The sequence below is a fragment of the Macrosteles quadrilineatus genome, unplaced genomic scaffold (genome assembly GCF_028750875.1).
Source record: "Macrosteles quadrilineatus isolate MER2022 unplaced genomic scaffold, UCM_ALF_1.0 Scaffold_4__1_contigs__length_99947679, whole genome shotgun sequence".
Lineage (NCBI taxonomy): Eukaryota > Metazoa > Arthropoda > Insecta > Hemiptera > Cicadellidae > Macrosteles > Macrosteles quadrilineatus.
The window spans coordinates 46405766-46431755 of NW_026542597.1; the positions used below are offsets into that span (position 1 = coordinate 46405766).

Here is a 25990-nt window from a genome sequence, read left to right on the forward strand (position 1 = left end):
ACAATCTCAGGGAGTGCAAGGTATAACAGGTTGGAAATGTAAACTGATAACATTCCAACACGATTTTAAATAAAAATAATAAAAAGACAAAAATAATGGTTTTAACAGTATAAGCAAAATAATAAAAAATATTGCCTCTAAAACCCAGTTGGAGGGTAACGTCTACTTCTAGAATCATTTCACGAACACCTAAACATCACTAACGCCTTCTTAAATGTTGCACATGTGCTGCAAATGTCCCTAAAAATAATAGTGTAAAAATAATTAACAACTGATTAATTTTTAAAATTATGATGATCACCTAACTGTAAATAGTCATAATATACAGATACGTGGTAAGTTACTCCAGTTATTTGTTTGTAATCGCTACTCTGTAAAGGATCCAGTTACCCAAGTCAATGAAACTCTCTGTAATTACTCAAGGCAGTGCAGAAACCCTCAGCCTAGACTGTAGTCTCGTTAGTGGTCAGTTCTAGTCTACTGTGGTCATTAAAGCTGGCAAATTACTTGTCCGAATGCCTTTCATCCACGGCCTAGTTGATCAGTTTGTCCATCAAATGCTGCAGCTAACCCCCTACTAAAAGAAGGGCACAAAACATACAACAATTATTTTTACAATTTAGGTGGAGTATTTGTAATATTACATTTTTTTCTGAATAACACATCTCATTCATATGCTGTACAACTTTTTATATGCCCTATCAGTTTAAATTATTGTGGTTGACAAAGTGCATATTAATAGTAAACTGGGAGATCAGTAAATGTACAATAATAGGTAATCGTCGTAAATGAATTGTTAGAAATGCGTTACACTCCTGACTGGTGACATCATATTTTGCCAATTGATTTCACCATTTATAGTGATTATTTCAACCCACATTTATTGGCTATAAATTTGAACCCCTTCTTAACCACCTTACACTCGCCTAAGCAAACGACTCTGTTAAAATTAACAATCCCTAATACACAAAATACTCTGACTACATAGATTTTCCAAGACATTTTGATATATCAAGACCTGGATTCATATGAAGGTAATGCACACGTATATTATAATACTCATATATAAAAGAGGAAACACTCAAAAGTTTTTAAATTTTATGAGAAGCGGACAATGATCACAATTCGGTAACGTAACTGTTGCGTATAGTCTAATGTTCAAATATTAGGCTGATATAAAATAAAGTTTGCAACAGAAATGTTTTAATTTTATTTACTATTTCAAATTTTAGTGTTAACATCTGGCCTAGTCTTTATTCAAAAGTTTATTTATAAAAATAATCTCTTTATACAACGTCTTTATACCTCTTTATAGACAACGTGGTAACCCACGATAAAATAGCCTATTACACTACTGATATGATGTCCTTTGACATTCAGAAAGCATGATAAAACACTACCATACTCTAGGACTGGGTTCTTGTAAATGTAAATAGTTTTTTGAATCTTTATTATTAGCTTAGAATAATATTCCATTGCACGATTAATCAAAATAAATATAAAACAACCGAAACAGTTATAAAAATACTTGTAAGGAACAAATTTGTAAAATATGTGAAATATGAAAACTGTGCACTAAAAAGTGAATTAATAATTCTATAACACAATATTCAGTTAACAAATACACAATAATCTTTTATACGATTTTTATTTTTGAATTCCACTCTTAACTTATACACGATCGGGTAAAATAATATGTCTTTGGTTAGTTATGTTTCATAAATTGCACGATTTACTTTATCCTAAATAAAGCTAGAAAATGTATGTTAATAAACTGTTTATTGTATTGAATTTTAGTTGTTTTACAATAAAAGCAACCACTACAGGATAAATAAACGAAACAATAATATTTGGGGCTTATATAGTTGTCAGTTAAAAACATCATTTCCCAAAGTAAAGACTGTATGAGGAAAACGGCTGCTCCCAGAAGACATTAGATTCTTCTGTTATTGAATAAAGTGAAACGTTTGGCATTGTGGATATATACATAATTTTATTTGTCATCAATAAAAAAAATCAAAACTTTCTTCGGTGGTTGTGAAAATCCAAAATACCCATAACGCTTCTTTGTTTGAAGTTCATTGTTGTTGATGGTTGGCTAACGTTGTTCAAAGGTTTATTGCGGACATTTTCCTACACACAAAGGAGTGTGTGTACACAATACACACCTTTTGCTTACATGTCAGTGTTTTGTGGATGTTATTTAATAAAATGTGTTTGAAATTCAATTTTTTTCTTTAGTATTATAATTTTAGTACCTATCTTATTGGGCATTAAAAAGTCAGTTTAGTTATTTTTATTAAATTTAAAAAATACTTTTATCGATTTATAATCACTACTACATTTGACTATACTCAACACATATTTTTTGTGTTGGTAATCAATTTATTTAATTTTTTAGTAGAGGAAAATTTGCAAAATTTGTTAATTAAAGTTTTCTTTTTCCAAAATATTTTCCTGTTTTGATAGCTCGATTCTTAGAAAAGGAGGGCTCAGAACCACTGGGGTTATTTCGCACTTAATCACAGCTAAATCCCAAATGTGTCGGGGTAGTTCAATATAATTTAAATTGCTCCAAATAGGTGTGACACAATACACCTATTATTGCATTGTTACCTATTGGTGTATTGTTTTTTACCATCGTGATGGAAAATGTCCGCAATAAACCTTTGAACAACACCCACAACGCAATGTGAGCTAAAATCCCACGTCGGGATGTGGGTATTTATAGTTTGCGCAAACGCCTAGTTCTTGTTCTCACGGAAGATCCATTGAGTAATACCAATAGTCAAAGGTAATCCCTAAATAGATGAGTGGTTAGACCAACCTTTAAGTGATTTTTGCTTAAGAAAATCTGCTATTGAAACAACATAGGAAAACTGTGTAGCTTCCTTAAAAGTCCAGGCAACAAAATTATTTTAAGGAACTCGGGAAAAAATTAACCTCAGTTTAAGTCGGAGACTTCTTGTATTCCTGATGTTGACCGGGGACGACTAGCTCCTAGAACTGTAAAAGCAGTTGTTGTTCGTAAGAACAATGGCTCCTAGACCCTTGGTACAAAACATGGAGTTCTGGAAAAACAGTTCGAAAGAAAAAGGTTTCTGGTGGCATCAAATAAATTAATTTGCACCGATCATGTACCTGATAAGCAATTACACGTGCGCAATGAAGCAATTACGTCAACAGGATCCAAGCAAGGTTTTATCAAATTTGGCTGCAAGAGGAACTCGAACTGTAGTTGTGGATCCTGAAAATTTACTAAGTTAAGCAATTCTACTGTATATACCATGTCGGCACATCCTGAGGCAACAAAAACATTCAAATTTCACAAGAACTGTGTTATAGTCACCATTTTAAGGCGGTGACACACTATCGATATTTTTCCCAATCAAGACTCCGAACTGAACAGGGAAATGGGAGAAGGGGTGTAAATATCAGCAAAACTTCAATCCGAACATTTCCCCGATCGAGACCAAGACCAGCCGAATTCTACGGAGCGCGGCAAAAGGGAGTTTAGAGAGAGAGAGGGAGGGACCGTTTGAGTGAGAGCACGGAAGCAGCAGTAATAAAACATGAAATAAGTTTATATTATTTTTGAAAGAATTTAAGTATAACATCAATTACTTACTTAATTCAAGTTCAACATTATTAATATCATTAATTTAATGGTTTCAACTTGTAAAATACATTTTCAACCTTGATAAAAAAAATACATCATAAATTCCGATCCCTCGCCAGAACTGAAATATTTTTCTGCTGCCCACCCCCACTATATCTACCATTGATTACAGAAACAAAATTCAATTATATAGTTTAGTTTTTGAAAAGTGTCTTAATAATTCAGGTAAGTACAACGTATTAGGATAGTTAGTACGAGGTTTTAGTTGCGAAGGTCAAAAGGATAACTGGTATAATAGTATCTTGCGTCATAGAGCAAAGAAAAACAATATAATACTTTTGTAGACGAATAAATTAATCATATCCCCATTAAAACCAATGTTTATAGGAATGACATTTTAGACCCTCCAAGGAGACAAAGTCTGTTGTTTTCACTAAGCTTACGCTGTCTTTCTCTTCCGACAAATCAAGCTTAGTGGACAGCGTCCGACTCTACACGCAAGCCTATCAATTTAATGTTTGTAGATCAAATGTTTGGTATCTAAAGAATTATCTGCGGAAAATGTAAACCAACCAACAAGTTTCATTTGTTGCCCCATTCAGCGAATTTCCCCATAGGAAAGTAGTATTACCTTAGGTAGCACGGTAAGACCTATACTCGGGACCGATATACGTTTATTCATTTTAATGCCCCCCAAGGATAAAAACACTATTCATCAAAAATTGTATATATATGTAGTCTATTATTGCAATTAAGGTACTTTTACCGAATATTAGTTTACCCTAAGTTCATCAAAGCAATGAAAAACAAGTAGTTTTCTTGTTGTTATTTCAATCTGAATTATTTCAGGGTTTTACTTTATCCTTAAAGTGTATTATTGTTTCAATGTTAGAGAAGAATATAATAAACTATTTCAAATGAAAAAGGAGCTGGAATATTATTTATTTTAGTAACCATCATAAAGTATGTACATTGTACAGGCTGTCCGTTAAAAAAATTAGGTTTTTTATATTTATTTAAAAAGAGGAATAAGTAAGCAGTCAGTATAAATAAATTTATTTTAGGTCTAACTAACAAGCAAAACCAAAATAACAAATCTAAACGTAAAATACTTTAACTTAATTTTTTCACAATAAAAAAAATGAAAAAGTTTCGATTTTTTAACATGTTAAACTTCCTTTTATTTAAACAATCAAATGCACTATACAAATTTTGTACGGCAAACTCAGTTATAAAATATCCTAAAGCTATGAAGCTAATAAGGTAAAATACCTCTATGGTAAACTCCTAAAACGTATTGGAAATTATTCTTTACTGTTCTCACTTGCGAAATAATAATGCTTAAGATGACAAACATTTCCAATTTATTATTTTTATCTTTGATCAATAAACACACTTCACTACGGGTTGCACCGAATGAACTAAAGCGAATTACGCAATAATTTAGAAACCAATTTGTATTATAAAGTTTAAAATTAACGTAGGCCTAAGTCTGATTAGCTTAATTAATATTACGAAAAATGGGATTAGACATTATTACCAATCAATATTTTTCCTTTTTAAGACACTTTACGCTATAATTGTAGTTTACAGTTAAATACTAATTGTAATACTATTAAACAATATAACTTTAGGGTATCAAACCTAAATATGTTTTATATTAATTCAAAAATGAAACAAATTGCATGACATATTCATCGGCCTCTGAGGCAGTGAAAGTTGCCGCAATGTTTTACAAAGTTGCCCATCTGGCCACAAGGTAACTTTTCTAATGAATATTTTGTCGCCTTTACAGTGCTGTACTCCGTGCTGATACAACTTTCCATTTGGAAAATTATATTGAAATATAATTAATAAATTGGAAGCAATAATCACAACACAAACTAATTAAATGGCAAATATTTACCGTATTTACACTGGGATTTGATGTGATTTTTATATGTCTACTTACAGTATTTTTAACACTGAATCCAAAAATACAATCAGTTTTTGTCGGAGAGATTCCTCAGTGGCCGTAGTGGACGTAAAACGAAGGTTAGGATTACGAATCTAAGGATAATTGAGCGGTACTGAAGGTAATGGTAATATGGCGTGGTCTGGACGGGTCCGTACTGAGTGAAGAGTGAGGAGTGAGGACTGAGTGAGAAGAGCAAACAACTGTTTATACTTGATCTAATGCGGAATGAAATCAAATCAATTCGTTTTGAAACCAAATAATCAGTTCTTATTTAGGCATGTGAGGAAGGTAGGTCGGGTTTTATGCGGATTAGGAAGGTAAAGGTTAGGTTATAACGAACCGACTCATTAATTTATGGAACTTCCGACTGTTTTTGCACAATTAAATAGTGGGTGAAACACAATGAAATAACGATATCAAAAATGCGCAAACGATATCTAACCTCACTTCAAAGGACTTAATATAGTCACGAATTTGCATAAAGTCCGACCTATCTTCCTCACATGCCTTTTCTGACATAACATGCGATTTAAACATTAATATTAAGGTTAGGTTGGGTTAGGTTGGATTAGATTAGATTATATTACATCATTTATTAGTTGCTGATACATTAAATTATGCACTATGGCACGTTTTCACTTTTAGACACAATGGGATTATGTACTATGGGATTATACACTATGGCACGTTCGGCATTAGTCAATGGTTGAGGATTGGAATGAGGACGATGATCATGTTGGCAGTGGCCTATCTTCTATTACTGATATTTTACGTGAATAAATTCTATTTTGTTTGATAATTTATGTTCATGTGATTAATAGTCCATGTATGGTAGTTGATTTATTGTATTTTATAAACAGCACCAAAATCCATTTTCTTTTTAAAATCTAGTTATTGCATATTGTAACTCTGATTTTGCTCTCATGGCGTCGTGTGTGGTTTTGTCTGTTTAGTATAGAATGTAAACAACTGACAGCTGTTTCCACTCCACAAACCTTCCACCCCTTTTAGTGTTAGTCGCCACTAGAACCTGGACCATACCACAAATATGTTAATAAATCAACAAAACTGAAGCTTAATATTAATTATATAACTGTACGGCCACTTAGGAATCTCTCCGACTAAAACTTATTGCATTTTTGGATTCAGCGTTAAAAATACTGTAAGTAGACATATCAAAATTACATCAAATCCCAGTGTAAATAGGGTAAATAATTACCAATTAAATAACTAAACAGCATTCTCACATCGGCTTTTAAAATACTAGGTAGTATCATAGATATAACATACTCCCTTAGTAGATTTCTCATCCTTTTGGAACAGCTGAAGACAATTTTATTGTTAGTTCCTGTACGGTTTATGCAGAGGTCGTGTTTTGTTTACAATTTGTTTCCTGTTATTACAGCCATTTAAAACCTCGTTTAACCAAATAATACAATCTAATCATAAACAATAACTTGTCCCCTAGTTATATAACCAAACAGTAAAGCACAAATCAAGAAATTAACCCTAAAATAATAGAAACAAAGTTTCGTCGACACTAGCGCCCATGTGTCGCGTACATGAACTAGACACGAAAAACGTGCTTCAAAATTTCCAATGGGATAAGAAGTCTACTTGTGTTGGTTAGTTTATGGTAGTATCTATCCATATATATACTTATTTAATACGCAAGCAGGTTTTTTGTGACAATTACTCCTCAGAAACTACTGAACCGATTGACATGTTTTTGGTGTCATTGGAAAGAGCATAACGTGAAGTTGTGCAGGAAACTTTCTTTTTGGTGAAATAATTAGAGAGTGAGGCCCTGACTCCCTTTAAAGTTTCGTATTCCTCCATAAGATTAACACGGGAAACAAAAATTGTTATGAAACTCCAGCTGCTGTCAGAAATTTATTAAAAGTAAGAAAAAAACATATGGTAATTGTAAACAATAAGTTTGCTAAGTTAACAGTTTGCTACAAAAGTTTACTGACTTGGTAAAAGTTAAATATTTACCCTTGAAATTTGGGTTGGCTTAAATATTACAATGGAAAAATTGCGAGAGAGCCTGGATAAATTGATAAACTAAAAAGAAAACTGAGTTAACACAGTGCTGCATTTCTTAGTAATCATTGAAAGAGCTGATTTGCAAACTATGGAAACATAGGAAAGTCATAGAACACCACCAAGGAGAAGAAATAGAAATCATGTTTTTTTAGAATTTATAATCGTTATTATGGATAAACTAATGCGGCTATGAGTAGATATTTGTAGAAAACACTAAATAAACAAGATCAGCTTTTGAAAAATAATAAGATATTTGCAAGAAATGATTATAATTGCAATCTGTTATGTACATATTGAGTATTTCCATATTCTTTGAGTCGCATCTTTTAAAGTCATCAGAAATTATGGTTGTTATTCGTTTTATAATAACACCTGTAATACTTACCAATTGCTTGAATTTGAGCAACAGGGACACTAGTAGTTGTTATTTGTCATATTACAATCTAGAACTCTTGTGATTTCTACAATAAAACATTATGTTGGTTTACCAAATCCATGTGTTTTACAAACTTTCGACCTGACTGTCGACTAATAGTGGCTTACCGGTTGAAAATGGATCCAATTTCCTACAGACATTGGGTCACATTCAACGTAAATCAGATAATTTAGCATGGTTTAGAGTTCAACTTTGGTTGTTTAACTTAGTATCCTAGGTACGAAAAAAAGGCTGGATATAAATAATCAAATGCATTCGCGTCATTCTATAATTTAGTAATGGTTAAGGTAATGTGTCACTCGGAACTAACATTTAGTTTTACAGAGAGTTTAGTTGTAATGCAAATCCTTAAATGCTATGGGAAGGAAGGGGAACAGGTCCGCTGAAGAATGCTAAAACTCAAACTGAAACTGGACTAAAAATGCATTTAAATTTAGGTTTAAAAAGTAACATCAGTCCGAAAGTCAATTTGATACACATTTATTTGCTGACCTTTTTCCAGTTATTGTTTTTAAATTTGTATTTTTAATGGATTTAATTAAACGAAATCGTTAACAATTACTGTGGCATTTGTTTACTATACATACTAACGAATCAAGCCAATACTTTATCAATATATTCACCTGATATAGTGTCATGAAGTTGGTGTGTAAAGTTTAATTCAAAGTTCAATACAAAATGTTTTAAAAACTAATAATACTATTATATCCGTCTGTTTAAATGACATAACAAAGGTTTAGATGTTGAGTTCATACATCTTTAAAACAATGTACATGCTACTACCTATTGAACGAAACCTAAATTAGATAAAAACATTGCAGTCCTTTAGATTTGTTCTGATTTGTAATAAACAAAAGAATGTTTGTTTTCAGGTTTACAAAAGCTGTTGGACATCAAAGCTCCAGCCTACACGCACTATCTACTAATGATCGATGTAAAACATTAGCGATGAACCGGACGGGTAAAAAACACATTTTATTTTGTTTTAAAGTCCCCTTTCCTCATCTTATATTTTACACAACCATCTTTGTCTATACAACTATTTTGAATTTTGTTATACTCGCGAAGTACTTAACAATTTTCTTAAGCAGTGTAGTACAAGTTATTAAACGCACGGAAAGTAAAATTTGTCAGCTGTACGTACTATGGTGTTTGTGAAGAATGCACTTATATACAGGTTTTAAAAAATAATTGTAATAGCTGTCTCCATGTAACATATTTTAAGGATGGCTAATTATATTCATACCTATCAGAAAAAAATACAAATGAAAAGACAAAGGCATTTAAGGCCTTGTAAAAAATGTATACTTTTTTGACGGAAGAAAAATCAGCTACCTTTTAACAAAAGTTACTGAGACATTATGTTTGAAGACATTGTTTTGTCTTAAATGGATGGCAATAGATATTCCGAAACTTGATAGTTAATAGTAACAGCTGGTAAAGTGATGTTAGTCCTGTTATCGGCCAATGTCAGCATCTCTTAGTACTAGGATTTGATAGGTGTCTCGCGTATTTTTGGGTGAGGTTTTCAGTCATTAAAATTTTATGGAATTAGTTTACATTCACCCTAAATAAAATCATGTAAATAAAAAAATGAATATAATTGCTATGGTTAGAGTGCTGTTTGTACAAAATAACCAGTATTATTTTGATTTATTGTTCAGCAGCTGTGATTGATGATAAGCTACTGGTCTCGTGTAATGCATTCACACTTTCCCTTGTGAAACGATTTCCTGACATTACGTTATTTAAAAATATAAACAGTTGAACAAGTAATGTTTTGGTTGAGTATGTTTTTGGAATTATTCAACTGTTATTTATACATAGATTCTTTTTTACTGAAATATATTATTACTTCATAAACGAAAACTAATTTCTAAACAAAGTAAACTTACACGATAATTATTACAATTGTTTAGAGAACATATCAATTTAAACGTTTTAATATTTTTTATGGTTTGATACTAGACCAAGTTTTTCTTTGAAAAAGCTGGTCTTAGTCAGTAAGAAGGCTACACAGATCATCTCACTATTCTACACTTTGAATATTTTACTTTAGTTATGTTTGCAAACATAATAAATCGAACATTTATTAACCAGAAGACTTTTACTTTAGGTTAATATAAATTACTTTATTCTTTGTAGGGATGTGTGGTATCTAAATTACGGATGTTTGAAATATATAATTATTGTAGTCACATAACGCCGCCTTCATATCCTCTTAAAATGCCTTCAGGCTAGATGGCTCTACCCTTGCTTCTCTTGACAGTCGCTCCCCTCTAATATGTGTGTGTGTTTTTTTTTTATTAGATAATCTTAAGCGCAACGGGTTACAGGGTTTAGGAAGTGAGGTCAAAGTTATCGTACAGTACTCAAATGTATTAGTCTCATATAAGGAAAATATAGCGGCTTACGATGTTTGTTCACTTAAATCTCAGAACTTACTTGCAACACTGTTATAATTTTAGTTTTCACTATATTCATTTGAATATATTTATTTAACTATATCTATTTTTAAATTATTCCACAAACCTGCATATTTACAAGGAAAACTGAAAAAATGGTGAAATAGAAATAAGCTCATTATTGAACATGTAAAATTTGACTTCAGTTGTACTTATAGAAACCTATTAGCCGGTACTTCCGGTAACCAATATATAAGGGACGCCATTTTGATTAATGTCATTTGCCTATTTGGTCTGATGATGATTGGAGTGTCCAATCGAAATCGATCGCTACTTACCACCTTTGTATATGTATTTCGTCTTGTGAGTCAACAGTATAAATGTAAATGTAGTATTACAAGTTTTATTAGACGTATAGCTTTTATTTTTTATTATTTTATATATTAAATTCTGTTTTATATATTAAATTATGTATTAATCTATATATAAAACCTTTATTGAAATAGTTAACTAATGTTAATTTCACACGTTTAAATATCGGTTGTAAATCAATAAACTAAACTAAAGCTATACACAAGATCTTAAGATAATAACCAGCCAGCGAGGAATGTATATTACTCTACGTAGAAAAAATTTACAAACATACTCTGACTGCGAAATTAAAAAGAAACACGAATAAGAAAACCCATTAATTGTTTCAATATTAAGATGAGCCAAAAACAGAAAGCTTTCCAGTCGTAAATTATCCGTTTTTACGTTTTTATCAAGCTATCAAACACGAATAATAACATTTAAATGAAAAAAAAAATAAAGTGTACTTATTTCCCGGAGCTGTTTTTGATCAAAGAAAGTTGGTATTATGTATGTCAAAATGAGTTTATCATAAAGATTGCAAGCCCAATATCCCTGTCAATAATCTCTGACGATACTTGATGTTTAGATTTTGCATCAAGTTTCATAACACGTCTAGGTAAGTATTTCAAAAGCGGTTCACGTCCTCCCTTACATGCTTTTGACATCTCATGATGGATGTACTACCAGGAACCACCATCTTCGGCTTGACTTTGGGGCTGCATTCAACAAGCATTTAATACACCCCACCCTTCAGTGCATTTTAAATTTGAGAATGACAGCTACACGATTTTACTGTTAAATGTGCAGCTTAAAAAATGCAAACATTTATTTATTACATTACGCTTATTGTTATTATTATTAAATTATATTTTTATTCAATATGGTTGGTTAAACATTTTGTCATTAGGGTTTACTATGTGCATTTAATGCAATTGAATGTAAGTTTTGGTAATACAAATTAATTAGTCTCAAGTGAACAAAAGGTTTGTGGCAATTTTTATATTCAAAAGAACCTGAGGTTTAAACTCAGGCTGATTTGCAAAATCATAAAGATATTTTTGAAAGCAACAAATGAACATTTAAGGAGTTACAAAGATTTAGTTACACCAATATCTGGTAATAAACATACTAAATATCTTAAAATAATCAAACCCTTGTTTAAGTCTGTTGTTGAAGTTTTGAGGCAAATGACTGATAATAAATTAGACTATATTTTTTTTTTGGAAGACCCTAATGAGCTTGTAGATAGGTTAAGACTTCTTTGGCTAAGTCGCCAAGCCGATAACTCAAAAGTGGATAATGAAATGGATTCCATTATCGAAGAATTGAGAGAAAGCGGAATTATTTATTAATTAAAAATATGTTAATAGATAAACTGGATCGTCTATATAATCCATATAGTAAGCCAAGACCTGGGGCAGCTAACAAACCGACTTTAAATTTAAAAGACGATAGTTGGAATAGTTTAAACTGTAGAATTGGTAGTGTTAAAGATAGAGTGTTTGTATATGTTAAGTCGAATTTGGGGCAGACATTAACTAGAAAAGGTGATGTCTTTATACAAGGTAATACTAAATATGAGTTTTTAGAATCTAAGAATTAAAATTGTAATGCTAAAAAACGGAACATAACTAATGTGAAAAAGGGTGAAAGTTTAGATGATGTGCCCACTTTACAACATACTTTAATACGAACAGATGGTACCTTTGTACAAGACAATAATAATTATGAATTTTTATAATCAGAGAATGGTGTTTGAAATGCTAAGAAACTGAAAATTAACGTAGAGGTACGTATTAAGGTTCAGATAGTGTAGATGCTGTGAACGTTTCACAAGTTCCAAAATTAAAAAAAAAGGTTCTAAAAAACACGCCATTGGGATTTTCATAAAAAATAGGTTAGTACGTGTTAAAACCAACGATGTAAAGAACTACTGGATTGCGCTCTCAGTACCACTGCGGGCGGTGTTTGCGGTCTCGCTCCCCCCACCATCTACTGGCAGTAGCCGACGCAGCCCATACACTCACCATTGTAAAACGCACTTTTTAAAGTTGCTACTCTGTTGAAATATATAGATATAAAATACTGCTAATGTATGCCAAACCCTTTTTACTATTCTAAACTTAATGTCTTCTTCTTTTCTTACAGAAAATAACATATTTGAACTCTTAAAAACCCGACTACATCTGTCCAGTTTTTACCACAGATCTATGCTCGACATTAACGTGATAGGCCTACTTTTTTCTTTATTTTTTGTGACCCATTTTGTAAGATACATTGTCGTTACACATTGAAAGGAAAAAATATCTTGTTTACGTCAAACATAACGTTACGTCTGAGGCTAAAACTTAGCAAAATTTTACTAATTGTTTATGTACAATTTTTTGTTTCAAAAAATAGGATTTCAATTATAAATATTGCACTTTCTATTTCTTCTTTGTAATCACTTATTATTTTACCATGTACAATATGGAATTAGCAATATCAGTTGTCTAAAAACATCTAAAAATCAGGTTTAGTGAATTTGTAGCTTTTAAAGAATTCAGATGGGCTATTTTCTGCAAGAAACAAAACAGACATAAAGGTTTAGGTAGTAAAACGAGTTTGACAAGCGTTAGCAATACTTTATCCCTATATATTTCAACACAGCAGCAACTAAAAATGCGCGTTTTATAATTGCGAGTGTATGGGCTGCGTCGGCTTCTGCCAGTAGATGGTGGGGGAAGCTAGACCGCGCGGCCAACACTGAGCCAGCGATCCATGAGTTGTTTATATCGTTGGTTAAAACTGCCATTGATGAGACTAATTGTGTTACAAAAGAACAGACTATAACTTTCAAGGATAATAAGTATCGTGCCAACAGTAAACAATTAACAGATGCAGTAGAAGGTGTGTTGACAACCGATGTAGCAGTGTTTGGTCAACAACATTATCATCAACAAAGGGTGAGAAAAACATAATTAATGCGGGGAATAAAGAGTTCAATGTAATGACGTTTGACAAAGTAAAACATGTTGGGATGCCGAACAACAATTTATAAGGAGTCTATCAAAGGGAGTGTATTTGGATGACATTTGTCTAATGTCACAAACTATGTATTTTGATTCAGAAGAGAAATGATTGAAAATATATATGTGATTGGATATGGATTTGAAATGTTCATCTAGTTGGACAGTAGTATAGAAAATCTATATAGGGGTGTATGGGCTGTGGGCAAGATAAAAAAAGTGGCTAAAAAAGCTCACCATGTTATTCTTATTGGAAAAACGCCCCAAGTGGGTTCATATTGCTATATTCTATTTAATTTACATGTACACCTGCATGGGTAAATAAATTAAAGAATCAGCTTTATAGCTTTATTTCGAAAATATTTAGGCAATGGATAACGATTATAAATATTTATAAGGTTGGACAATTATATGGGGATATGTAGGGAAAGATCGGGATTTTTTTTAGGTAGCTAAAAATGATACCCATGTCATTCTTATAGGAAAACACCCAAGGTGGCGTCTCTTTGTCCTATTCTATCTACTGATAATATTCCATTAAGTATCTGAGCCATTACAATGCAAAGAAGAGCCAGAGAAGCGAAAGTTTTAAAATTGGTTTAGCGCTGGGAAAGAAAAACAACCTAACTTGTTACAAAGTAAAATCATAGAAAATCCCATTATTTGGAAAGAGAGGCTATACTAGTATGACAAATGTTGTTTTAGTCCCAGATTTGATTTATATCTTATAATTTTTTTATACTTAATAATTGGCAATTCAATAATTAATCGTGTCATGAAATAAGACAGATATAATTTAAGTCATAAGTTTAAATTGTAGAAAGTGGTGTAACAAAAACAAAATAGATTAGATCAGTTGGGCCACCATAAGTGTAAATTGCTGGTTATCGAAAAATATTCCAAAAAGAAAACACAACGTTAATAAAATTGATTTTTAAGGGACTGGAATGTCGTAATATGCAGAAAGTGTTTTGCACTGTTGATATGGCATAATTATGTCTCATGGGCTACGTTACTGATTATATTATGAAAGTGATGCGGTCCAATTTGTGGTCATTTAAGGCATTTTACTAAATAAAAATATATACCAACATCAGCTCATGTGCATATAAAAATAAAGCTTAGAGTGCGTAGACTTGCCGCTAAATATTTGTATGACTAAGGCCTCTGCCCCACGGGCTGTTTTTCAAAAGGCTAAATCTTACATGATTTAAAAGTTTGAATTATTGTATTCATCAAAAGCGTTGTTGATGCAATTGACATATGTTTTAAACGTTTATACAAGCTTATCCTTTAAAATAAATCATTAATTTACAATATTTTTAAAGACACGCTGTTGCCACTTATAAACCTTAATGGTTGCTCAAGAAATTTAAGCCCCTTCTAATAAAATATTCAAGAAAACTATTTTACAAAGTGATAAAATAAAGTTTTGTTTCTCAAATGAATAGTAAACGATTATTAGACATTTGATACATTAAATTTAAATCAGTGCATTACTGTCTTCGTCTCCCCCTTTCATTGCAAATGATGTGAGCAGCAGCTCGTAAGTATACTTTAAGAATACTCATCCATGGAACATACACGCTGTTTGACATCGTTATGTTTAATGTGCGCATTGCAGTTTCTCTTAAAACATGCTGCATCCATAACAAAGAACGTAAACATCTTGTTCAATCGTTGAAGTTATTCGGAGTGCCTAATACTTTTAAATTATAACTTTACATTGTACGATTCAATGTATCAAACGTTCTGTGTTTTACTGTTCTTGTAACAGTCAGCTCTATTAATATGCGACATTAACGAAAAAAATAACGAAATATTTTTTAAATCATATGTTAAACTTTTATTTTAATATTTTGCATCTGTATTTTAGCATGTTCTTCATTTCTGTGTATAAGAGCGCATCATCTATCAGTCCCAGGACTTATTTGTTATGTACAAACTCGCACTGCAGAAAGCATCAGATTTCTCCAGGGGCCTCTTTTTCACAGGATGCCGTGTTTGCTCTAAGTGGTTCTAGCACTCCCCTTCCGTGGGAAAGCTTCTTTTATTTGTGGTACGAAATATTAAGAGTAAGTTTGGTTGTAGTTCCCATTTACATGAAATTATTCTGTTTGTGTTTGGTATATTCTTCATATTGTCATCACAAAGGAAAAGTGGATTCATAAAGAGAGGTTTCTTATGGCAAATATTAGAACTATCAAAATGTTTATACTTTTTCCATCAGCATAAATATTGATTTACCTAATATGAACATCCTATTAAACTATTTTAAGCTAATAAACGCAATTAATTACTACGATTACATAGTAGATTGTTCAGTACATGTAATATTTTATTCACTTATGTTAACTTTGTACATTAACAAAATGAGTTTAATAACAGGGTATCAGAATGCAAAACACACAGGACCGACAAATATTTTATACAGTTTTAATATAATGAGTAAATATCCAAAAGGTATTGTATCGTTCTCAAGCATTGAATGACATTAGTATTTTCAATTATCAACACGAATGTTTTATAGAATTAATTGTATTTATTGACGCCGTTCTGCATTTATATTATTTGTATGATGTAAATCTTAAATAAAGTCTTTCTGAATCTGAATCTGAATCTTCCCATTTTTTGTTTGTAAGTTAATTATGTTCTAGTCACTTAAAGCATATTTCGCGGGGACAAACCTTCTCAGTATGGATTCAAAAGGGTGCTTTTAAAATATTTAAAAACTTACTAACTATATTTACGGCAGTAATATTTTATTATTTGAGGGCGGTGCGTTTTCCCCCTTATCAGTTTACTTTCTTGGATCCGCTAAACAATTTTCAAACTTCCTTACGCTTGAAGTTAGGCCTCAAAGTGAAACTGTTTTACAACGTTTCCTGTATTGTATTTATGTGAAGTTAAACTTGTTAATTTACGATATATTGTTAAACGTACGATTCTTGTTGATAATCATTTTAAATGTATAAAAGAGTATCAATAAAAGAAAATATTTAAAATGTAAACATAACGTGCACCTTACAACTTAACTGCAACATTCTTTAGGAAACATTTTAACTCCTGTTTTTCTTTGAATGTAATCTATATATAAAGCCAAACGTACCCATGATTTTTTGAGAAAACTACAAGTCACACATATACTTAAAATGTTCGTCGTGACGAGAAACCTTGCGCAAAACTATCCATTATGTCATAAACCTTTAAGGTCGTAATTCCTTTCTATAGGGAACTTTTCATATACCTAATGTTAAATATGTCTCAGCTGTACTTATTTGTTTGTTATTCTCTCGATGTTTTACCTTATTAAAATCAGGTGTGATTATTTGTTTCCTTTACTTTATTTTTGTTTATTTCAGGTTAACTTAACCAATCAATAGTTTTAGTAATACTTATGATGTCAAACGGGGTAGGCCATGCTGCAGAATGGGCAGCGCAACACTACGTCACAGTGGTGGATAGTTGTACTAAACTCTTACGATTAAAATCTTACAAACAGCCAGCTTGTTTATTTACCTAAAACATATGGGAATGGCAATGGCAATGAATTTATCAATGAAATCTATCCACTAGTATGACGTCATGGATCCTGCAGCATGGCCTGTGTGTGTAACAGCTAGTTTATAGTAAGTTTGGAATAGTGAGTACTTTTACAGTGCTGCGAAAATTAAATGTGAGTTATTAAATATAAATGAAAACTATTTGACAGGATTTAGAATAAGCCTCCAACAAACAATGTGTTTTATTATTATTAGACTATTCAGTAAGCACTGATCGATCATTACAAAGGTTAATATATTAACTGATATTTTTATCAAATATTAAACATTGTCAATGTTCAGTTCAGGACTGTTTACTATGTACACGAGGCTCTGCACGTGGCGTAGAATTTCTCTAGGGGTCTATACGTTACGTGATTCAAGTTGCCTTTAAGTGGGTCTTACAAAGCGATAAAATGTTAGACTTTATATTAAGTGTATTGATTGTACTTCGTTTTAATAAGGGGATTTCATATCTAGTTTACGGATTAGATTTTTTATTACCTGTTATATAAGATCTTTACTGCACACTGTATATTTTGGAAGAAAGTAAAAATAATTTCGACAAATATATATTTTGCATATGGCAGTGTTAAAAATATTAAAGACAAGGACAATTATTAAACTGATCTGTATTTTTACAAAGGGAACAATCAATGATAATATTTGATTAGTATTTTTAAATAAAAAACAAAACATATGTTGTAGGTATCAGTTAATTTTTCAGAAAGACTGGCAGGCAATAAATTATTACATTTTCTTCCCCCCAAGAACTAAGCATTAGAAAATTTAATTAAATTTGGTACTAACCAGTTTATTAGTGATTTTCACTTTGAGCTTACGTTTTCTACTTCGTTGTTTGAGATCCAGGAGTGCTTGCTGATTGTCTGCCTCCATATTGGCTCGCATTTCCATTGGGACAAGACCAGTTTTGCGTTTGAGCTCGTTGATCTCCTGCTCGTGCCGCCTCCAGAGTTTCTCAATCTCTAGTTGTTGAGAATGCCTCATTGCCTCCACAGCTTTTGAGTTTGAGTCTGAAGAGGGCTGTGTGGGTAGTGACTTGCGGACCGTGGGCCTCAGTGGGAACTTGGTCACATTGTCTAAAATCATCGAGTCGTCTGAATCAATCTCTGTACACCTCTCAACACCAGTGGCTGCCATGTCCTTAATCACACTCATGCTGAGGCTCTTAGATATGTTCTCACTTCTGATCTCCATAGCCTTATTCTGCGAAGAGTCACTTTCCGTTACCACCATGCTTTTTAAAGGACAGTCTTTCTCACTCGACGACCGTCAGAAATGGCGACTCACCTCGTCCATCACCTCAGATTTTTGCTTCGCCGGCCTAAGTCACTTTCCGTTACCACCATGCTTTTTAAAGGACAGTCTTTCTCACTCGACGACCGTCGGAAATGGCGACTCACCTCGTCCATCACCTCAGATTTTTGCTTCGCCGGCCTAAGTCACTTTCCGTTACCACCATGCTTTTTAAAGGACAGTCTTTCTCACTCGACGACCGTCGGAAATGGCGACTCACCTCGTCCATCACCTCAGATTTTTGCTTCGCCGGCCTATTGTCCTTAAACTTTGTCACAGTACTGGACCTTCTGTGCAATTTAGCTGGAATTCCATTACTTCTGCTCGTATCACTTTTTGTGGACCCTTTACTGTCGCTTGACTCGTCTTCGTTGATGATCAAAAGAGGTGATTCTTCTGTAGAATTGTCTGATTTGAACGCATTCGATTCTTGCCCTTTCTCATTTTCAGTCGGTTTTAAACTCTTCAAGGCATTGTCGCGACTTGGAGGGTACTTGAAATAATCTAATTTCCGTAACAATCCGATTTCGTAATGATCTTTGACCTTTTTTGTTGTGCGTTCTGGTACATCAATTGCTTGTTTTGTTTCAAATGAACCGACTTTGGGCTGATCAAGAGTGGGTTCTCCATAGTTTTCGTCTTGAAAGCATTCATTTGCTATATTATGTAGTTTGTCATCGTGAAATGTTGTCAAATTAAAATTTCCATTCATTCGACCATCAAATTTGGCACACTTTCCATGCATAGTCCAACCTAGATAACTCCATGACAGGATAGGAGAATTGGTAGGTCCTTCTATCACTTTTCTTGTTAAAATAAGAGATGCATTGTCTTGTCCGATCAAGATAGAGGGTTTGGAATGTGCCGAAGGAAGGGGCTGGTCAATCGAGTTTAGGTGAAACCAAGTCTGTCTAAGTTTAACTGTGTCGAAATTTTGAAGTGGTAAATCTAGTGGTGACTGTGTCCGGACGTTATTAAGGGTGAATACTTCATCCTCGTAAAGTCCTTTTATTTTTAGGCTAACTTTACGAGAGGTGGATTCAAAGTGACATGTTGCGTTTGACCAACAGGTAGTGAGGGGCTCTATATCTCCCTCGACTCCTAACTTGTCGGCTGTGGTAGAGTCAATGAGTGATATTGTTGAACCTTCATGTAAAAGTGCAAAGGTATCAACTTGGCCCTTAGGCCCATAAAGAGTAACAGGACATACCTTAAGCAGAACTTTATTTGTTGTATTTTGTTCTGTGTGTTTACCGGTTATTTCTTTTGTTTTGACAGTAGAATAGTCAGAGTCCTTATTTTCATGAGAGGAAGAACAGACAGGTTCTTTTTTGGTGTACAATGGTTTTTCAGGTGTAGTGTCTGTGTGTAGTAAGCGACTGTGGAATAGTTTACAGTTATTAATACCACAAGCTTTCTTTATATTACAGAACTTTATTGGGTGTTGACGAAAACAGTAGAAACACAACTTACTTTCTGCAACCATCTTCCATCTCTCAGGAACACTGACTTTCCTGAAAGTTTTACACTGAGCACTTTCGTGCTTTTCGTTGCAAAATATACAACTATTTGGTCTCGCAGTTGTAGAGTTTGTTAATACTAACTTTGCATCATACTTCTTACGAGTTAAAGTGTCAGATTTGGGACGGAAATAAATACTCATGAGTGAGCACTGATTTTCTAACCAACTAGAAAGATCTTTTAGGTCTGGCTTACTTAAAGATAATGATCTCACATGCTGAGCCCAATTATACTTGAGATTATAAGGTAGTTTGTCCATTAGTTCTATCAATAACTGAGGGTTTGTCATATAGTGTTCCATTTTTAAGGATTCAGCTGTCGTAGTAAAATGAAGGACACAAGTAGAGAATTCTATTAGACCATTGATGTCTTCCTCCTTGACTGCAGGTAACATTCTGGTTTTTCTTTGCATTGATTCCAGAATCAATTCTGGCCTGCCAAACCGCATTTTTGAAGTGGATATTACCGTATTCAAATTTTTTCCACAAACAAGTAAGGGCCTTACCATTTTGAAAGCCTCGCCTTCAAGTGAATTTCTTACTCTGATGAGGTTGACCTCCTCATCAAAGGAAGCCTTTGTCTTTTCATAAGCGGAATAGAATATAGGCAAATCCTCCGGTTTCCCACCAAATGAAGGAAGGTGTTTGCGCAAGGATTGAATGGTATTTGACTTATCTGAATGAATGGCTTGTCTAAAATAATCCGCTAACTTCTCTACTGCTGAAGACACAATAGCTGATGATGACATTTGAACGACATTGGACTCTTGTTCTTTGTCATCTAGCCATTTTTCAACTTTGTTATGGGACTCTTCTTCTAAGTCATCATTTAAGCCTATAATAGATCTTACCTCTGAAAATGAGTCTTGCCTGCTACTGACCGATGCAGACTTCAGTTCAGCCCTAACCTCCAACAGTCTTTTCTGGCGTTTTAGTTCCCTCTGATCCATTTTTCTTTGTCGTTCCATGTCATCTAATTTCTTTTGATGTTCCATTTCATCTAACTTCTTTTGACGTTCCATTTCGATTACATCTAATTTCTTTTGACGTTCCATCTCTTTTAGTTCTAATTCTTTTTCCAGTCTGTTCATTTCTTCTATTTTTCCAATTCAATTAGTAATCTACTGCGATGACTTGTTTTCGAAGATTTACTAGTACCATGAGAACATGATGTCTTATTGTCTTCTAGGTTTTCATCATTTTTTGCAGGGTCTAAATTCCTTTCAGTATTTAAGTCATCAATTGAAGGAGTATACCTGTCAGGTAATTTCTTGACTCTAGAAGATTTCCTGGTAGACATTTTATACGATAAGTGAATGAATAGTTTAATTGCCTTTACTGTCAAAGCGATCCTTGTAGTCTTAATAGGCTACTGCAGTTTCGATGACCTTTTCATGGTATCTTCTTCAGGCTATAGGGACATCATCTTCAACAATTCATAAACAACCGGTAGTCTAGACCAGCCGTCCGCATGCGCCACCACACACTCTTGCCGTCCCAGTATTTGTACAGTTTTATGTTTAATGTGTCGTTTAAATGTTTCGTGTTCGTGTCCGTGTGTTCAATGGTTTTAATGACGTGTTCGTGAAAACGAACGAAGATGATGTCCCTATAGCCTGAAGAAGATACCATGAAAAGGTCATCGAAACTGCAGTAGCCTATTAAGACTACAAGGATCGCTTTGACAGTAAAGGTAATTAAACCATTCATTCACTTATTGAAAAAAGCGATTCAGAGGCTGTCAACATGAAATTTTATACGAGTTTCGGCACCAAATGTTAAAAATATTAAAGACAAGGACAATTATTAAACTGATCTGTATTTTTACAAAGGGAACAATCAATGATAATATTTACAATATTTTTAAATAAAAACAAAACATATGTTGTAGGTATCAGTTAATTTTTCAGAAAGACTGGCAGGCAATAAATAATTACAGGCAGGTTTTAATGGTCAACTTATACAATACATTCTTAACCTAACATAAGTAGAAAAGCATATAGTATTAGTCCAATGTACAAAACTGTACGTGAGGTTAAATTTTCATTACATATTGCTACCACAATATATATTTTTCTACAATAGGTTCTGCACTATATCTTTCTGTATTTTAAATATTGAGTTTTTAGCTCTTTAAATCAAAATAACGAAAATGCAATTGAAAATACTTGTTAGTTGTAAAAATAGGATGATAAATATATACATATTTTGTCATAGAGGTGTTGAATGACTAAGGGTGAAACCATTGTCAAATTGCAGCCGTGTCAGCTCCATATACAAACATTGTCTCCTCAGATCTGATAACTGGATTTACGACATCGTTATATCTCCACTGCTCCCTTGAGACAAGATAGCGCTCATATTGTGAGGTATGCTGTGTACCTAAATACTTGCTATTGTAAGGTATGTATTGTGTTGGTAACTTGCATTTAAAAGTAACCCATTTATTCAGATTTTAGAAGATTCGAAACTTGACACAACTGTCATTGTTCATTGTTTTTTTTTTATATATATATATATAAGGGAGAGGAGGTAAAAATGCTTTTACGCACACAGGTAGCCAGCCTGTAGTGTGAGACTCCTGAGCTTGTCAGACTACTCACTAAAAAAACCCCTCTACTCTGTTGGACACAGACCTGGGATTGTTTGTCACATTACTTCAGGTCAGGTCAACGTGTGACCTAAGCCCTCAGGGCTCGCGCCGTTTCTGGCATTCAATTTATTTATGACCTAGACCGCATCTCGGTCAAGCTCTAGCTTCTTTGTGCGGAGAATATCCTGGACGAAATGTGACATACAGGTCCAATTGTCCTCACCCTCCGTCATCATCGGAATGACCGTGTCCACCAACAACTGCCCTACATGTTGTTCAGCCTCCAGGCGGGAACCTTCCCAACGCTGGCAGCGGAAGAAGGTGTGCTCCGCGTCGTCGGGAGTGCCTGGGCAGTAGATGCAATCGGGTGACACGGCTTTGCCCATCCTGAACAGGTACGACCGAAAAAACCCGTGACCTGTCAGAAACTGGGTAAGGTAATAGTCCACCTCACCATACCGTCGGTCAACCCATGGTTGGACTTGCTGAATCAGTCTCCTGGTCCAGCGTCCCCGCGACTCCTGTTCCCAGCTCTCCTGCTAGAGCTGGTAGGTGCGGTTGCGCTCCTGCATTTTTGCATGGTCCTCTCCACGCCGCTGATAAATCGCTTTCTTCTCCGCCGCCAAAAGTTTGACGGGGATTACTCCAGCAACCACCAAGATGGCAGGTTCAGACACTGTTCGGTAGGCGGATGCTACCCTGAGTGCTGCCTGACGCTGCACTCTGGCAAGCCGCATCCTATACACCTCCTTATTGAGCGCGTCTGCCCACAACTCCGCACCATACAGGAGCACAGACTGAACTGTAGACATCAACAGCCTTCTGCGACTGGAACGAGGACCTCCGACATTGGCCATTAACCGGCTAAGAGAAGAGATCACCTTAGCAGCCTTGTCCGCCGTTCGGAATATCTGGTCCCGCCAGCTAAGCTTAGAGTCCACCATGACACCAAGATACTTGGCGGCACGAACGGACTGGACTTCGACGTCCCCCACCCTCAACGGCACAATGGTGTCAATCCGCTTTTTGGTCAGAATCACGATCTCAGTTTTGTTCAGCGCGAGTGAGAGACCGTGATCTGCCATCAATGCGTTTATAGTTCGCATGACTCGGTTTAATTTTAGCTGGGCCAGCTCAACACTACGAGCAGCTATTAAAGCTGCAATGTCATCTGCGTACCCAACTAAAACGGTTTCTTCAGGCATTTCAGACCTAAGGAGGCTGTCGTAGGCAACGTTCCAGAGGTCCGGGCCAAGTATGGAACCTTGGGCAGCACCAGAAGTGACACTCATCGTCCGCGGGCCTTCTGTAGTATCATACATGAGGAGGCGGAACCGGAGGTAATCCTCTATAATGCGCATGAGGTATGCCGGGACGTGGAAGTTGTTCTCCAGAGCGTCCAGCATATCGCACCATCTTGCAGAATTAAATGCGTTTCGCACATCGAGTGTAACGAGCAGCACAACCCTACGAGAGTAGTGATTAAAATCCTCAGCTCTCATCACGGCTTGCTTCACCTCCTCAATAGCGTCGACCGTTGATCGCCCCTTCCTGAAGCCGTATTGGCGAGGGCTCAGGTCCCCCGCAGCAACCACGGCTGAATTCAGTCGGGAACGGATCAACTTCTCTAGGACTTTCCCAGCCGTATCCAACATGCAAAGGGGTCTGTAAGAGGACGGCAATTCTGGGTCTCCTTTCCCCTTCCCTACGAGCACGAGCCTAGCTTTTTTCCAGCACAACGGAAATACCCCCTCTGCTAGGCAGGCGTTGTACATGCTCAGAAGAATCAGGGGATTGATTGAAAAAACCTTCTTAAGAGCCTCGCCAGGTACCCCATCAGGTCAGGAGCCTTGTTATTTTTTAGGGATAAAACGGCAGTCTCCAGCTCCTCATGAGTGAAGAGTGGGACATCGTCCATCATCTTTGTTTGTTCATTGGATAGTTGTACATTATATTTTAATGATCTTGGCTAATGAAACAGCTGAAATTTCTTTGACGTGTAGTATTAGTAAGCAAAACTCCTACAAAAGGCTTCTCAATTCATTCTACACTCATCCTTCCTCATATTTCAGTAAACATACGCACCCAGTGGTGTTTCCATCCCAATTAGAAAGAAATATAATTCAATGTCCACTCTTATTTTTGAAATTGTCTTTTAGTATGAAATTATATTTATGGCTATTATATTTAGAATTGATTACCAATGTAAACCATAATTTAGTTTGGAACAATGGTTATTAAAGAATTTAAAAACAATTAAATGTTGCTATACAGAAAAATATCAGGCTACTATTCTAAAGTATCAAAACTCAAGTATCAAAAGTTTAAGGACATTAACTCTCTTGCCACTGCCTAACCAAATTACTAACTTTTCCTTTCCTTGCCAAACTTCACGCTCCTGAGTCAAACTGCTTGCCTGCATTATTTAGACTATCAATTTTGACCACAGTTCAAATGAAAAACTAATGTAAACATCGTACTTCGTTTCCGAAAAGAATATATTGTATAAAACTATGTGTATTTTATACTATTTTTAGCATAGAAAACACACATCATGTGTTTAGTTTTATACATGATATATTTTCTTTCAGAGCTTAAAGCTTTGGAGAAGCTTTTTAAAGATCGATCTCTAAGAACCCGTTCGGTCTGTTGGTTTGTAATAAGATTGAAGTCAGTGAGTAATGGTCTGTGAACAGAACATGTCCAAACTGACTCTGATCTTTGCTAAGTCCTGCCTCTAGTCGGATTCTAAAAATGTTTGCTCCAGAAAATTATACATTTATGTAATTAAAACAAAAAATAACGTAAATTGGTTACACACTTTTTTGTCTCATATTATTACCCTATTCACTCTATATTACATTCAAGTACGTTGAGAATCCTAGATATTTCTATAAATAACTGCTACTACTAAAATAGTACATACTGTTAAGAAGCCAGTCTTGCCTTTTTATATTTGAATATAAAAATAGTATTTAAAAGTGATTAATCAGATTAAGGGTTGAAGGGAGCTTTAGACCTTGTCTTTACTTCCCACATCATTAGTCAGTAGATGGGGTTGTAGTTAATACTCTCATCTCCTCTACTGCAGTTTTTTTTTATTGAAACGAAACTTGACTCTATAATCTGTTAATCATCCCTCTTATGAAAGAGGGTATTATTTTCATTGTGGACGTAGCCTCCGGATTGC

The 25990-nt window shown here is 34.4% G+C and overlaps 1 protein-coding gene across 1 annotated transcript; it reads right to left on the reverse strand.

Moving 5' to 3' along the window:
• Positions 1-22937: 22937 nt before the first annotated feature.
• LOC128992900 (uncharacterized) lies at positions 22938-24721 on the reverse strand. The gene is made up of 3 exons (XM_054416645.1): positions 24633-24721; positions 23523-23796; positions 22938-22985 (listed from the first exon to the last, which is right to left on the reverse strand). The coding sequence occupies exons 1-3, from the start codon at positions 24719-24721 to the stop codon at positions 22938-22940; spliced, it is 411 nt and encodes a 136-aa protein (XP_054272620.1).
• Positions 24722-25990: the final 1269 nt, after the last annotated feature.